General features: G+C 38.5%; 1 protein-coding gene across 2 annotated transcripts in view; it reads left to right on the top strand.

Moving 5' to 3' along the window:
• Window positions 1–16,313, top strand: part of STAG1 (stromal antigen 1) — a 162,779-nt gene that overhangs the window by 142,283 nt on the left and 4,183 nt on the right. The window contains exons 25-31 of one of the 2 annotated variants that reach the window (XM_009323997.1): window positions 191–292; window positions 2,149–2,297; window positions 3,418–3,546; window positions 7,936–8,141; window positions 11,967–12,138; window positions 15,131–15,241; window positions 16,169–16,283. In XM_009323997.1, the coding sequence (XP_009322272.1) occupies window positions 191–292; window positions 2,149–2,297; window positions 3,418–3,546; window positions 7,936–8,141; window positions 11,967–12,138; window positions 15,131–15,241; window positions 16,169–16,283 (984 nt within the window). The remainder of the gene's footprint in view (window positions 1–190; window positions 293–2,148; window positions 2,298–3,417; window positions 3,547–7,935; window positions 8,142–11,966; window positions 12,139–15,130; window positions 15,242–16,168; window positions 16,284–16,313) is intronic. The other variant, XM_009323998.1, reaches the window with a different exon arrangement.

The raw sequence follows: 16,313 nt of genomic DNA, 5'->3' as shown, positions 1-16,313 counted from the left end.
AATCAGTTTAAATTTTGATATTGAAACATTGCCTTCCACTCATACAAAAAATCTGGATTTGAGATTAGGTTTTTTAGCAACTGCTGCCTTTTCACAACAAGAATTACAAGTAATCTTTCTATCAGGAAAACTGTAAGGAGTTGTATAACAGGTTAAATTTAAAGAGGGTTCTTTCCACATTTTTTCCTAGTACTACAATGACTATGGAGATATCATTAAGGAAACCCTGAGCAAAACAAGGCAAATTGATAAAATCCAGTGTGCAAAGACACTCATTCTCAGTTTGCAACAGGTAAGAATATTGATTTTTGTTAGAAATGCCTCACTGCAAAAAATACTGAACAGGATTTTCTCTGGTGCACTTTACAATGAAGCGAAAATACTACAGTTCTGTTAAGACATTATCTTGCTCCTCAATTCAGGCTGTCACCATTCATTTGTCTTTGTAATCTCTGTCTCCTTAAGCGTACACTGGCAAAGTTTTGGTCCGATTAAAATGGAAGAAAGGGAAAGAAGAGCCTTGAAGGCAATTTGGTCCAAACTTGATACAAAGCATTTGTTTACTGGTACCTAGTGAACAAGAAGAATTAGGATGACTTTTTCTTCTTATAATTAGCTGGAAGTAATGCATCTTCTTTACATTTTGTCTAAATACTGACTGATTTTTTTCAAACTTCAAGCTAATTAGCTTAAGTCTTCCAATATTGTTAAACATGTTTTTTCCCTGAAAAACTTGCTTTGTAGCGACCATAAATTGATGATGAAATCCATCCTTGTTCTGCCAACAGCACAAAGTGTGTGCTTCACTAAATACCATTTAGGCCCTTGAAGTACCAGCTATATCCATTACATAGAGAAATTACTTCTGTAAACTAGATGTTTTCAAATCAGCTGGGCCTCCCAAAATTCATTCCAGAGTACTAAGGGATTTCCTGTAGCAATCTGGAAGCTGAGAGATATCTGTGAAAACCTGAGAAAAACAGATGTACTTCCAGAAGAGGAGGTTGTAGCGAGGTGGGCGTCAGTCTCTTCTGCCAAGTAACAAGCAATAGGACAAAAGGAAATGGCCTCAAGTTGTGCCAGATTGGATATTAGGAAAAATTTCTTCACCGAAAGGGTTGTCAAGCATTGGAACAGACTGCCCAGGGAAGCGGCTGAGTCACCATCCCTGGAGGTATTTAAAAGACGTGTAGATGTGGTGCTTAGGGACATGGTTTAGTGGTGGACTTGGCCGTGTTAGCTTAAGGGTTGGACTTGATGATCTTAAAGGTCTTTTCCAACCTAAACGATTCTATGATTCTAAGAATCGGCGAGTGTCAAAGTAGCTCCTGTCTTTAAAACTTGGAGAGAGGAAGAAGCCAGGTGCCATAGGTCAGTCAGCCTAATATCTCATGGAAAAAAAAAAAATTAGACAAGCTATTTGCAAGAGCCTACATGATAGGTAACAGACAGTATGAATTTGTCAAGGAGAAATCATGTCAAATTAAGCTGCTTTCATTAATTCTATGGTAACAGAGCTTGTGGATATCAGAGAAACAGTAGATTTAATGCAACTTGATTTAATATTGTCACTGACACTGTCTCCCTTGATATTCTCATTAGCAAGTTAGGAAAATGTGGTCTAAATGGCAATACCAGAAGATATAGAACTAATTGAAAAACTACTGAGTAGTTCATTATTGTACTGAAAGGGCATTATCAAGCAGGTTTTGAAGGCATTTACCCAGTAATGCTGTTCAGATATTCGTTGTCTTGAATGATGGAATAGATATTTTGCTTCCTAAATTCAAAAAAGATGCTGATCTGATGGGTGATGTAGGTATTTTAGAAAACAGCATAAGAATGCAGAACCATCTTGAGTTGGGAGAATAATAGATGCAATTCAATGAAGGTACCTGCAAAATTCTGTTTAAGAGTTATCGTCCACACAAGTACAAGATGGGGGACAATTGGCAAACCACAGTTAAACAGAAGAAAGTTTGGGAACTGAAGTGGATTAGAAGTTGAATATAAGAGAACTCTGTTACATCTCTGTGAAAAAAGTCATTGTAATGTCCACTCCTAACCATAACTGCTTAAGAACAAAAGTCTTTCTCAAGAAAAGTGTTTTCTAGCTGACAGATTTTAACAATTGAATTCTTTCTCTAGCTGTTTAATGAGCTTGTTCAGGAGCAAGGTCCCAATTTGGACAGGACATCTGCCCATGTTAGTGGAATTAAGGAACTGGCCCGTCGGTTTGCCCTCACGTTTGGCTTGGATCAGATCAAGACAAGAGAGGCTGTGGCCACACTACACAAGTGAGTGGTGGTAAATAAACTAGATTTTTGAATTACTTCAGATTAAAACTTTTGCTCAGCATACCTTTTCTAAAGGTACGTAATCTTAACAGGTCCTGGAATAATGATATCTTTTTTTCTAGTTTATGTAGAAAAACGGTGGGGGGTGTACATGTATGTATGTAAGAAAGGAAGAAAAACTAGCTGCTACCTAATTATTTGTTGGAATTTATCGGAATGGCCATGTTTATCTATCTCAGGTAAAGCCACTGCTATCATACATATTTGTGTGGACTGTATCTAACAACTGTAGATAGTTCTTTGTACCACACCACTGTGGATTCTGTAGGCACCAAGGGCTTTTATAAAAAGATATTCCAAAAATATTTTGGAATTTTTTTTTTTTTTTAAGTGGATTGAAGCTTTTTATGTAACTGCTGTGTAGGAAAGTATAGAAAGGTGCTGCTAAATTTAAATTATGACTTTCCCATGCCATAGAAAGATTAAAATATTAAAGTTTGCTATCTCAGAGACTAAGTCATTAAGACTAAGATTAGCAAAGCATGACCAAAATGCTACCAGACACTTTCCTGTGCCAAGCAAAAGAGAAGTCAAGACATGCATGTGCCCTTATTGGATAATGTGAAAGTAAATTGTTTTCTTTAGTCTCATATGATAAAGCAAAGATAAGGCAGAGATGCATGTATCAATATACTGGTAAGTAAATTCTCTTCTCTGACTCTTGATGCAAAAGTTACATCTTGTTATATCTTACGTATTACTCTTATTGCAAGCTTCTGCTTCATGCAGAAACAAGAAAGAGCCAATTGGCTATTCCTGCTAAGGCAGTGGCTTTCAGCACCTGCCAAGTTTCTTAGATTGTGGTAAGTTCCTTCTTACTATGTGACTGACAATATGTTGTCTTTGAGATTGAATCCTTACAAATCGAGAGGGAACATATGATTCCCCTTTGTCCAAAAGCAGCTGTTTGCTAGTAATGTGGGGAAAAAAAAAAGTTATGATGGGATATAAAGAATTTCACCACAGTTCAGATTTTGGGCAGCATTTAGAAGTGATGGATGGCCTTTTTTTTTAAATTTTGTTACAAATACCTGAAAATTTTAATATTTCTTTACTGTAGAGATGGCATAGAGTTTGCCTTCAAATATCAGAATCAAAAAGGACAAGACTATCCACCTCCTAACCTTGCTTTCCTTGAAGTGCTTAGTGAATTTTCTTCTAAACTCTTGCGACAGGACAAAAAGACTGTGTAAGTAATGCTCCATTTTCTTCTGTGGGTTTTGCTGGGCTCTGTTAATCACTGTAGTGTGTGTTGAAGCTCTATGCTTTGAGGTTTTGACAGTCTAACGGGGGCTATAGGAAGTCCCAGTGAGACATTTCACATACATAGTTATTCATTGGTTTATATTTTAAAGTAATAAAAATAAATGAGAAAAGGAGAATCAGATCCACTGATGAGGTGAGCTTGAGACCTCACAAAACAATGTTCCTTAAAATTCCCCATGGGGCACTGAAAATAAAAAACAATGGTTTTTTTAGGCTACAAGTAAAAAGAAATTAAATGTTAGCAGTGCAGGAAATTTACAGGCCTGTAAACACTGCAGTAACATCTGTTTCTGTTAGATATTTACATAAAAGGTAAACATACATTTGTTTATTTTAATATAGTGAGTTAGACTGGGAAATAAAGGTTTGTCAAAGCTTCTGTTACTGGCACAATAGGTTAGAGAAAGAGGCTGAGAGAGGACAGTATTGTTGGTTAGGACAGAACAGGGTGGTAGAAACCTGGGAGACTAAAACAAGCAGCCTGAATTTGCTACGGCAGGTAATTACTGCAGATGAAATACTGGAAATTAAATAAATCAGAGGTATTGTTGATAAGGTCTGAATAAAGAGCAAGAAATACTGTTTTATGAGCAACATTTGAACAGACTGTCAAGAGGGGCTGCAGATATCAACAGAATTGGCAAATAGAAAACTCCATTAGTTCATAGTAAAGTCATATTGTCAGCATCACTGCGGAGATAACACTCTACATTTCTAATAAGTTACATAGCAAATATCCAGGATTTGGCCACAGCACAGAAGTAGTAAGGGAAAAAGGAAGAGGACTCCAGTCAAAAATCAGCCACCCAGTGTAGAACTGAATTATTTGAATAACTTTATGACCATTTAAAAAAATGCAATTGCCAAATCTTCTGATTTATGGTTATAGATGTCTTTCCAGTCAATTTTCTGACCACAGTGAGTGTAAGTCATATGTATCTACTATAACTGCCTCAACTGACTCTTTCTGACAAACTTTTCTGTGTTTTTTCTGTGAAGACATTGGTTTTAAAGGAATTTTCTGTTAGGGTTAACAATTATGAATATTATAGCTTTATCTGTGTTATAAGAAATGCATCTTCGTTAACTTTGTATAATTTTTAATGTATACACACTTGAACCAGTTTAATTTTTTTAATTGGATCGATAATTAGTTAATTCAGCAAACACCGTATAGAAGAAATAGTTAAACAAGCTTGAGATTTGGATGATCCAGTTGGGCTAGCTTGGCACTCAGTTTTTGAAACTGCTCTTCGTTGTTATATCCTTGAATCTTGTCAACCTCTGTCCTATTCTTCAGGAGAGGACTTAAGGATAATACGATTTTATTACTATCTTCCTAGCTGAACCATAGGTTCTCCTGCATCTGTTAGTTTAAGTGTCATTAGCCTGATTCCTGTTTAATTTAGTGAAGCTTATCCTTCCATAAGTTTCTCCTGTGTCTAAAATTTAGAGTTACATCATTCTGTACAATTTACATGACAGCTTAATTTGACCTGATCCTTTGCATGAAATTCAGTACTTCAGGAGATCTTGTTCTTTAGCCTTCTATGTTGCCATTTAAAATTTTTTCTCAGAGTTTCTCCTTCTCCACTCATTGGTCCCCACATACACAACCACTGGTTTCTTTCACAGGACTGTAAAGACTGCTGTGATAGGTAAAACCAGAAGAAATGGATCCCATCTTTATTGTAGTCACCTGAGCTATTTACTTTAGCCGAATTTGAAGATCAGTGAAAAGAAATATGCCCTTTAGGACATGATTTATCTGATCTATGCTCAATTACCGCTTTAAGATGAGTTCAGACATGCCCTAGCTTCCATTGGCTGTGGTGACTGTGAAAAGAGTCAAGATAACTTGCTTATATGTAAAGATTTCTTTTGGAGATACCTGCATTCCTTCCCTTGAAAGATCTGTCATGTTTGCACCCATCAGGCAATGGCTGCATTGCCCATAGTGCTTCACTGACATTACATACTCAGCTATACTCTGGACAGTTGATTTGCCCTTCTCTGTAGCATGACTCCTCCAATCCACAGGGACCTCTCCCCCTCCCTCCAAAGGGGTTGCCTATGAACAGGAAGGTACGTGACCACCATCTGGTGGAGAAGTCCTGTGTACAGGATCATTTACCTCCCTCCCTGGCTTGATCTCCTCCTGCCAAGTGACTGTCCCTAAACTCAGCAATGGGCTGTTGGTCTGGAGGCTAAAGTGCTCTAGAATAACCCTGAAAGTCTCATGAGCATACATCTGCCTGTCACCCAGAAGTCCTCCAGCTTGGCTTCCCAACCCAAGAAAATTAATTATCTACTTGATATGTCTGCATATGTCACCTGCCCTTGCTGCAAAATACCATTCCTGTCACAGTTCAGCAAACACTGCTCTTTTGCAGGGCTTCTACTTCCTTTCTCCTTTACTGCTGGCTTTTTTATTTGGAGGGGGAAAAGGGAGATGTTTCCAGTTTGGGAATGGGGCAGCAACGTTGGTTTAATTTAGTTTTCCTATCCTATTTATTTATTCAGCTTCTTGTTTTATGAGTAACCTTCTTGTTTTATGAGTAACCTCCAGAATCAGTGATAGCCATTTATGGATTTATTCAAATCTAGGGATTTAATATAAACCATACATTTAAGGTGCCAGGCTCTTACACTTAGCAGAAAAAGATTTATATTAATGCAGTTACAAACACACAAGGCAGATACAGGCAGGGAAATCCTGAGGAATTCACCTAACAGTATAGAGGTGAATTGCCCTGTGGAGGCATTTATTTCCATTTATTTCTCTCAAATAGAGACTGTTAGCTTAGACTAGACAACTGACTATTGGGTGTCTGAAGTCAGATGGGACGGAGCCTCAGCATGGTGTTCTTACTTTGAGAAATTCAGAGCTTCTGTGCTTGTTGAAGCGGGCAAGAACTGCCAGTATGAAGCTCCTCTAAAATGCTGAGCAGTTTGGTGTCTAATCAGTAAAGAACCCCCCAGTGGTGTAGTTTTTCCTTCTTCACAATTTGGGCATAACCTGTGCACTCTAGTTTTATAAATATAAATTGGATGCGGGAAAAGTTCTTACTTTCCAAGACTATTCCACAGGTAAATTCTCGAAAGTCATGAAGCACTCAAGTGTTGTACTGTTTGTACTGTAAAAGAGAGAATAAACCAAGAATTTCCCATTCAATGCAAGGTTTGGATGTTACTCAGTATACACATGAAAAGGGGAAGGAAGAAGCAGTCACAATATTGAATAAAACAGTAGACAGGAAAACTGCTGTTTCTTGAGCGAAGTCATCCTATTCACTGAATCAGAACAAAATCCCATTTAAGAATTGGATGTGATTGTTACCCAGGCACATACAGTGTGGCTCCTTCTCTTAGTCTGATACCTAGGCCGCGTAAGAAGTTTGAGCCTGCCATGAGCTAACAGAGGAAGAGAGAGATTGAGAGTTCATTTCCATGCATAATTTGTGGGTTTGACTCCCACTGATGACAACCTGGCAATGTGGTATTAAATGAAATAATGATCAAAGGGTGCACCCTAATGTAGTTGCACGAAGAGTAGAGGTAATGTTGAAGAATCCTGAGGTCTCTTGCCTAAATTCTGAATGCTTGGTTCTGCAGCTTGAAATTCATTAGAATCACTTTTATGTGGATTTGCATATTCTTTTTAAGGACTACTTCTAATACTGTATTTAAATAATCAATGGAAAAAAGAAAACAATTCAAATGCCCTCCAGACCATATACAGGAGGGAAGTTGTTTGGTTCCTCCCATAAGTTAACAAGTGTGCATTGGACTTCTCCATGGCAGTGGAGCAGATCTTCTATTTTTTTTATTGAAAAATAACTGCTTGCATTTGAGGAAACCATTTTTCTCATTCCAAGATGCAAAAGGGTATCGTACATCTTCACAATAGTGGTTCTAATTCAGTCTGTCTGTTGACGCAGTAGGAATATATAGAAGTGGCTTCCTCGCTATGCAAAACAAAAGGAATTCAAGTAGAGTGTGCTGTGAATGATCATGGACAAATGTGGGAGGAAGATGTTGGGGAGAGAATGCTTTGTATTGTTTATCTGTGAGTAACCTGTGCATGATTAACTATGTTACTTTGTTTTGAGGGAATGACATACATGCTTATTCAGTCAGAGATACAATGCCCTATCAGCATATGTTATTAAATTAAAATAAGGAAACACCGTGTGGGATTTGTGTTAAGCTCTCAACAACGTGAAGAGGGCTTGCAGATTAAAGACGAAATTAAAAAATTAAAGAGGAAACAACGTGCTGTGCCTCTGTACTCATTGTCTTTTATTTTCAGTCACTCCTACTTAGAGAAGTTTCTGACAGAACAGATGATGGAAAGAAGAGAAGATGTATGGCTTCCACTCATTTCCTATAGAAACTCACTAGTTACAGGTGGCGAAGACGACAGAATGTCCGTTAACAGTGGAAGCAGCAGCAGCAAAGCCTCTTCAGTGAGGAATAAGAAAGGACGACCACCGCTCCACAAAAAGAGAGTAGAAGGTTTGTATGGTTTTAGGTTGCCTAGCAGAGGCATTTCTCATTTTGTACATATATTACAACCTTCCTTCTTAGGAGCCCTTATGGTTTATCAGTTAATGCTGAAATATATGATATATTCTGTATGTAGTAAAAACAAGACATCTGTTCTGCAAATTCCCACCAAGCTTGAGCACTTCTTTATGAGAAATACCATTGTGAGTCCCTGTTCTTGTCTGTCTTCTGAGATTTGCAGGTTCAGAACTATTAAAAGCTGTTATTGAAGTTGGAAACAGGAGGTGTTTGTGGAGTTATCTGCTCTACACCTTTCTCAGTCATGGACTTCTGGTTTTCTGCCTATGCTTCAGTCTGGAGTCATTGTTAATTAACAGGGTGTAAGAGCAAACCCAAGGCAGAAATTCTTGCATATATCTGTATTTTTGCAGGACCACTGGAGAACACTAGGAAGATGCCTTTTTTTGTTTAAAATGGTATTGATATCCAGTGTCTATATTTACTCTTTCTGTGACTTCAGGCATGTTTATCAGGAATTTGGCTATGATAGCCAATTTCTTACAAGATTGCATCTGTTCCTGGTTAATCTGTGTGATGTAGTGTGTACTTTTGTGAATATAAATTTACTGTTTCACTACAGAGTAGGTGTAAGTGGGATCTTTAAACTTCAGGGATTTTTCCAAGGTCAGTATCTATGCTAGTAACTCCTCAGTGAGGAATCTAATGCCAGTTTGCCTGAATATACAGCAGTTTCCCAAAATATTCTTCAAAAGTTTGTCCATATGCACTTCTACAATCAGGTCCATTCTCCACTACAGCTTATGTTGAGCAGTACGTGCACCAAGTCCTTCGGTTTCTTATAGCCAACCTAGAGTTTAAGTAGATAAAATACTGCTTCCTTTCTTCAGACACTGTTCTGCTTCCTTCAGGATGCCACGTTTTTCACAGAATTCAACTGCTGAGGGTTTTTTTCTTTCATCTTGTTACTATTTTCATTTTATTTTATTGTACTTTACCAATATTTTTTTTTTTCTTCCCTGGGAAGTGTAGTAACGTCTTTGCTTCCCTGTAAAGCAAGTCTCAGTCTTATAATGTAGTGTTTATGGCATTGTTTGCCTCATGTTTTTTCGTGTCCTCCTCTTCCGGTGATCAGTGGAAGGGAGAATTGACCTGCAACACTTTACATTTGACTATTCCCTTTCTTTGCAACAGCTGTGGTCCTGAATTTTCCACAAACATCACTGACTTGAAAGTTACGTAAGCCAAATGCAAGGTTACTCAGCCATTTGTTCAGTTTCTGAAAGATCTGAATGTACAGCAGTTTCCACCGGGAGATCATCTAGCTGTAATACAGACTATGCCAACACTCACTATGGGTCTGACAGGATTCAGACATCTACAGAGGCTATGAGGGTCTGTTTACGTTCTACCAACACTGTGTCATCAGAAGACACCCAGGATTTTTCTTACCTTAGGCAGAGTCGTCTAATGTCACTGTTCACTACAGTAACCCAAAATTCCCGTTAGTAATCTGTGGCCAGAAAAAGGACTGATGTATGCTGCCTCTCATGGGGTGCTCTTGTGGGTGGGGTACAGGCGTGTCCTTTGAAAACTACAAATACAGCTCTGGGTCACAGTATAACATTCAAGGACATCACATTTTGAAGAACAGTGGTTAGGAAGTGATTCCACTGTCCTTTCTTCAGTGTGAAACCTAATAGAGCTTAAATTCATAAATCACTACGCAGACCTTCATTACTCATGAAAGCTTTGCTATACAACCTCAGTATATAGGTCCAGGAAGGATGTCTAGCTCATCATTTTTTGTTTTAGCCCATAACAGCATAACCGTCTTTTCCTTGATAGATACCTTCATTGTAGAATTTGACTGCCTGGTAGATGATAGAACTGAAAAGTTACCACCAAGTGCTCTCTAATAACAGCAGCAACACAAGCTCTGTGGCCTTTCCATACATAGAAGGATATGCAATGCAAGCACCAAAAGTCTTGGTTTAGACATGTATTGATACAGGACGTTTGATATCATATGTTAAAAAAAAAACCACAATAATATAAACAGTCGGAAGGACACCACATACTTAATTTTTGGATGCTTCTTGATGTGCAGTAGGCATTACTGATTGTGTTATGCCCTAAGTACACTTCCTTTTGAATCTTGGAAAAAGGAAAGCCAAGAAAACCTGGAGCCAGGTTGTCTGTGTTTTTCACAGAAAGACATAGATTTTTGTATGTACCAATAATGAGCTCATGAAATAATCAGAGATTTAATCCTCAGAAATAAGTAGTTACTGTTCACTCATCCGTATAACTTCAGCTATGAAGAGCCAGCCTTAACAAACAGCTGGTTGCCTACTAATTAACTGGTGGTCTATACGTAGTATGTACACAAGTCTTTGTTGTCTTTTCATCTTTGCATATTTTTATAACTCTTCCAAAAGTCCTAGCTTTAATCTTAATCTGGCAGTACAGTTACAAATGTGGATGTCTCCTTAAATCCTGCTAAGATTTTTTTTTTCTTTAAATTCCACTCTAAAGGAACGAAAACAAGGGCAGGGACACTGCATAAACTATCCTTGCATCAAAGAACCATAACTAGTCCCCTATGGTTCCTTTCTCATCTAAATCCAGTGCATATTGGGTTCAGCAGACTGTCCGGGTTGGAGAACATGCCCTGTTGCTGCTGAAAGTAAATCTGCACTGTGACATTTCTTCATAATGCCTTAAGGAAATCAAACATAAATAGGATTTAAAAAAAAAATCTCTAACATTATAAAAGCTTCAAAGGTAAATTCAAGAATAAATAGGCAACTTTTTAGACAACATTTATGCCCAAAGGGTAATAAAGGGCGTAGGAAAAATGAAAAGATCCATTGAGATCCCCATCTACTTTCTCACCACACATTTCTTCCTGTTAGTAATTCTGTGATCTTGCCTTCCCCTCTCTTGTCATCTCCCTTGTCTTTCACTTCCTCCAGCAACTTAGTTTTTTTTCTACGTCTCTTGCCTACACACTTGTCTGCTCTATCACATTCTCCTCAAGTCCCCCCTCTTCCTTCCTCTCTGGTTTGCTCCCTTTTGCAATATGCACAGCATCCCACTTCTACCTTCAATCACCCTCCCATCTGCTCTAAACTCTAAATACACTGTCTGAAATCACTATTTAGAGTTCACACCAGCCAGACCACTTCTCTTACTTAAAATGCCCCCTCTACTCCACTGAAATGGTTCTTACTGAAGTTTCTAAAGATCTGTGCTGACCAAATTTTGGGTTTTATCCTCCACCTTCATCTTAGTGTTTAACTGTATCTTGGTTGCTGTATGCACATGAGATTAACAATTTTATATTTAGATTGTAAACTCAATGATTGGGAATTATCTTTGTTATATGTGTGCAAGACATGACAAGTTAGGTAGTGCTGCAATACAATATTTGTTTACAATGAGGTGGTTTTGTTTGTTTGTTAAATATTTCTATTTTAAATTGTTGTTATTGATGGGAATACCTGGTTGTAATCCTTCCTTAAAAGAACACAAAATAAAATCAGAGCTGAAAATGTCATCATTTTGAGTATTTATCCAGTTGATCTCTTGAAGGCACACTTGTTTTAAAAGACACTAAACTGTTGAAAATCAAATTTGGAGAAGGTGCTGCAACTCAAATTAGCTGTATCGAAGTGTGTCAATAGATGGAAGGCTTTCATTACTAATGCAAGGTATTCATTCAGTGAGTTGGCTGAACGAATCCTGAAGGCAGTAATACTGGACTGCATTTTATCAGAACTGTGTCAGTAACTTTCAATGTTCTTTTTCTAGATGAGAGTCTAGAAGGCTCATGGCTGAACAGGAATGAAAACATACATACTCCAGGGACACTGCAAGCACCACAGCTCACCTCAACTGTCTTGAGAGAGAACACTAGACAAATGGGAGAGCAGATCCAGGAGCATGAGTCGGAGCAGGGATCTGAACAAGATTTTTTACACAAGTAAGTGTTGGAATTTCGGTTTCAAATACAGTGAGCCAGGCAAAGGAGTTGCATGTTATTTACACAGATAGTCTGTGGCTCCATAAATGCAGCATTTATTTGCAAAACCAACTGGAAATGTCTTGGCTATAGCTCAGCAATACTTCGATTATTTTCAGTTCCCAGGAAGAATACGTTGTCATGAAATCATGGTAGAAATTCCTTATGTTAAAATTATCTCATAGCATAACCATGCGATTATGGTTAAATCTTTCTAGTGTTTGTGGCCCCAGGCTGGATTGAACTGTTTCTCTAAAGATCCATTAGATGTTCTCTTTTCTTTTCCTCTGCCCCATGTCCATAGTACAGTTAAGGTTCTCCAGACATCCTAACTGATTTCTTGTAAATTAACTCTTCAATCCAGTTCTAGCCGCTGAGCTAGTCATTCCTCTTTCTGGGGTAATTGTCTGCAGGCAATTTTATTTTGCCCTAAATTATATATACTTTTTGTCACTCAACTCCCATTTTATCACCTCCATTTAGAGGGGAAAAAATGTTATTATGTCAGTAGTTTATTTAAGAATAGAGAAGTTTGCAGAGAATGCGATTATGTGATATTTCTATTAATTTGAAGATACAGAATAATAATATCTGCTTTGGAGACTATTTTATAACTTTTATAGCCAAATTTACTGATCTGATTTGTCTGTATAAAAAAGTCATACTATGCTGGCCAGATAAATCAGGTTTCTACCAATGTAGTATAGAAGAAATAGCCAGATTAGGTCCCTTGGTTTTCCTCCAGCTTTTGTCCATCATGTTTTTCTTGATACACGTTCCCCACCTTCCCAATTCTTCCTGAACGTGCACTCACCCTGTTCAATTCTAAACTTTACAGCTTCATCCTGCATTCTTTAATCATAGTATTTTCTAAATAGAAATAATTAATAATGGTCATTTTGCATAGGAAGGTAAAAATGTTCTCCAGTCTCAAATGACAAGGGTGTATGTATGTATACCACCATGTTATAGAATCATAGAATAGTTTGGGTTGGATAAACTATTAAAATTTGCCAATTTGTGACCATAGGGTCTCAAAAAATCAAAACAACTTCTAAAGAAATGTACTTTTGAAAGTATAACCTATTCTTCTCCCTTCCCTTGCTTGCATGTGTAACATGCCCAGGCATCAGCAGTGCAAGAGATTAAACCTTGATATGATCCATTAATCTGTGCCCACCACAAGAGATACTGGCAGCTCAGCTGCTGGCTACAAATACCTATTAATTTTTGGAGCACATAATATTTGGCATTTCCATAAATGAGTTCAGCCAACTTTCCTTCCCCATATCAAACATGTAACATCACCATAAGACAGTGTGAGATAAGGTGGCAGGCTGGCCAGGCTGGTTCACACTGCAGGCAGGGATATGTGTGGTCCTGCGCAAAGGCCTTACATGGGTTTGAGTTTTCCCAGCTGGTGCTGTCTGGAAGGAAGGAGGGCTGGCATGTAAACAGGCAAATGTAAGGCAAGCCTGGGCATGGATTTCGTCACCTACGCAGTTCAGATTGGCGGGTAATCCCAGCTGGCCACAAAGCAAGCACAGCTGAGGAAGAGCCCCTGTTCATGTCAGTCCTAGAGTATCTTTTCACCTTAATCCCACAGTATGTGAGGTCTGGGTTGATGTCTCTTACTTGCCTTTCTGAGGTCAAGGGTTTGCCTCCCAATCTCCTGCCTCCCCAGATGTTGCCATAACTTCTAGATTATAAGGAAGATGTTGTGGCTCTCAGTTTCTCCTTAAAATTCTTCTAGTCTGCAGTAAAAACAAACACAAGAAAATTACTGAAGCAGAACTTTCTTCCTGACCCTCTCTGATCTCACCTATCACTAAGCTAAATCTCTCTCTGTGAACATTTAATTAGTTATGGAAAGTGGGACAGCTTCCAGTCACTGCGTTTTACTCCTGAGCCTGATGAGCAGGCGCTGCCTTAAGCTGTGGGAGAACCTTCCCCTTCTCTGGGGGGGAAGTTGAACCAGGTTCTTCACCCTGGGCTTGAACCTCTGTTTCTCCTATCTCAGATGAATGCTGTGAGCAGAGAACTGTTGAGCAAAGGCAGATAGCATCGCTCTCCTCCCTGTTACTTTCAGAGTTGGATTCCACATAGAAGTTCACAGTGTGAACTGACAGTGGAGAATCCTTTCCTTTCAGCCTGGAGTTAGCTGCCACACGCATTTCCTACAGGTCAGCTTGGGAGAGCTAAAACGTAAAATAAATAGAGAGCAGTCAGTTGCTGAACTAATGGGATTAATCATGTCCAGAAGAATATTTTGTTCTAGATTGTTTTCACGTGCGTTATCCCAGTTTATTATGTCAATCTTATTAGGGTACAAGACTGCATAATAAAATAAAAACTGGTGTTGCTCTTGAAGAGCTGCACTTTACTACTATTTCCTTGTGCTGCAGTACACAAATCATATCAAATGCATTGCTCTCTACTACTGGATTTAGATGGTATTAAAAGTACAGCCTTTAAGGTATTTACATGTGGATAAGTTACTGGATGCTTAAGTTGATCAGGGTATATATTTAAAATCTATTTGTTTTTCATGCTGTGTGACATTTTTGATTTAAAATGTGTGTCAGTTATTAATTTGGATCTATTCTTGCTCATATTTTGCCTGATCTGAGACAGTGAAGTAGGATTTAATAAAATGAATCTTAGAAGTGCTCCCACTTCAGGTGCATGTCACACTAATGAATGAGTGATGTTAGCATTTAGGTAGCTGGTTTTATTACAACAATTAATGGATTATTTCTTTTTGTGCACATACAGTGAGAGGAGACAAGTTGTGGAAGGGAATCCAGAAGACGTGTACAATGATGGATGTGATTTAAATATCTTAATCTGAAGTATGGCCAGACACAAAACTTGAGGAGATAGATATTGTCTAAAAATAGCCAACTCAAAATTGTTAGTGTTCTCAGTCATAATGCTGCTTTATGTTTGTTAGTCCCCAGATGCAGATATCTTGGTTGGGCCAACAGAAGCTAGAAGATTTAAATCGAAAGGACAGGACAGGAATGAACTACATGAAAGGGAGAACTGGTGTAAGGCATGCAGTGTAAGTGTTCAGAGCATCCTCATCTCCAGATCAGAAACATTTTAGATGACAATGCCGCATTTTAAATGTTATCTTTTCTGGGTTGTTGCCAGTAATTTCTGTGACATTTTAACTCTTGTTAATGAAGGCAGAGTAACAGCTTTGTAATGTTGGAATGGACACCGGGCCATGTGGCCCTCTAGCCGAGCGTTCTGCCTCTAACTGTGGCCATAAGCAGGTGCCTAGTGAACAGGTCAGACAGACATGGCACAATTCCCTGTTATTCTCTCCCAGCCTTCAACTGTTTCTGTTTCAGGGGGTTTCCATGATTTGTCTGTTAAGTAATTCCCCCTGAACTCTTCCAAGTTGCTGTCCAGTCTTCCCGTGAACCTGTTTATGCTTCTTCCATCCACATCATCTTTTGCTAAGGCATCCCACTGGGCAGCTAATGGAGGGAACACTTGTGGGTGAATGCTGAAGTGTTCTGTTGTGCTAGGTGCTCTGGTGCCGATCCAACCAAATCTTCCAGCACATCTTTCAGGATGGGGGCCAGAGTCTCTATCAAGATCAAGTCCCTACAGTGTTAGAAACTGGTCTTGGATTCACTGCTGGATTCCCAGAGATTTACCAGTGATCCTGGCAAACAGTGTAACTCCTTTTTGGAAAAGGGCAAGCAAGACCTTTTCTTGTTAGGGACAAATTTAATTATTGTTTATAATGATATTACACGGGGCTTCCTGCTTTAGCCTCTGCAAGTGCTAAGTTTGTTTTTACGTAAGATTTTCTTCCAGTTAATATTACAGAAAGCATGCTGGCTTTATTCTCAGCATAAGGTTTTATGTGAAAGCATTAAGGGATAGGATTTGTGCATTCTTTTTAATGACGAAGATCATGGTTGGGAAATGTAAATGCCTGGAAATTACTTCTTCTTTCTTTTTATTTAATCAGACGAGGTCTAATGGAAGATGACGCTGAGCCCATCTTTGAAGATGTAATGATGTCCTCACGAGGTCAGCTAGAGGATATGAACGAAGAATTTGAGGACACAATGGTCATTGATCTGGTCAGTAAATCTTATTAATAGCAAGTTTAA

This window comes from Pygoscelis adeliae, unplaced genomic scaffold (assembly GCF_000699105.1).
Source record: "Pygoscelis adeliae isolate BGI_AS28 unplaced genomic scaffold, ASM69910v1 Scaffold485, whole genome shotgun sequence".
NCBI classification, from domain to species: domain Eukaryota; kingdom Metazoa; phylum Chordata; class Aves; order Sphenisciformes; family Spheniscidae; genus Pygoscelis; species Pygoscelis adeliae.
Note: the sequence above shows the minus strand (reverse complement) of the source record. Positions and strands in the feature narration are given on the sequence as shown.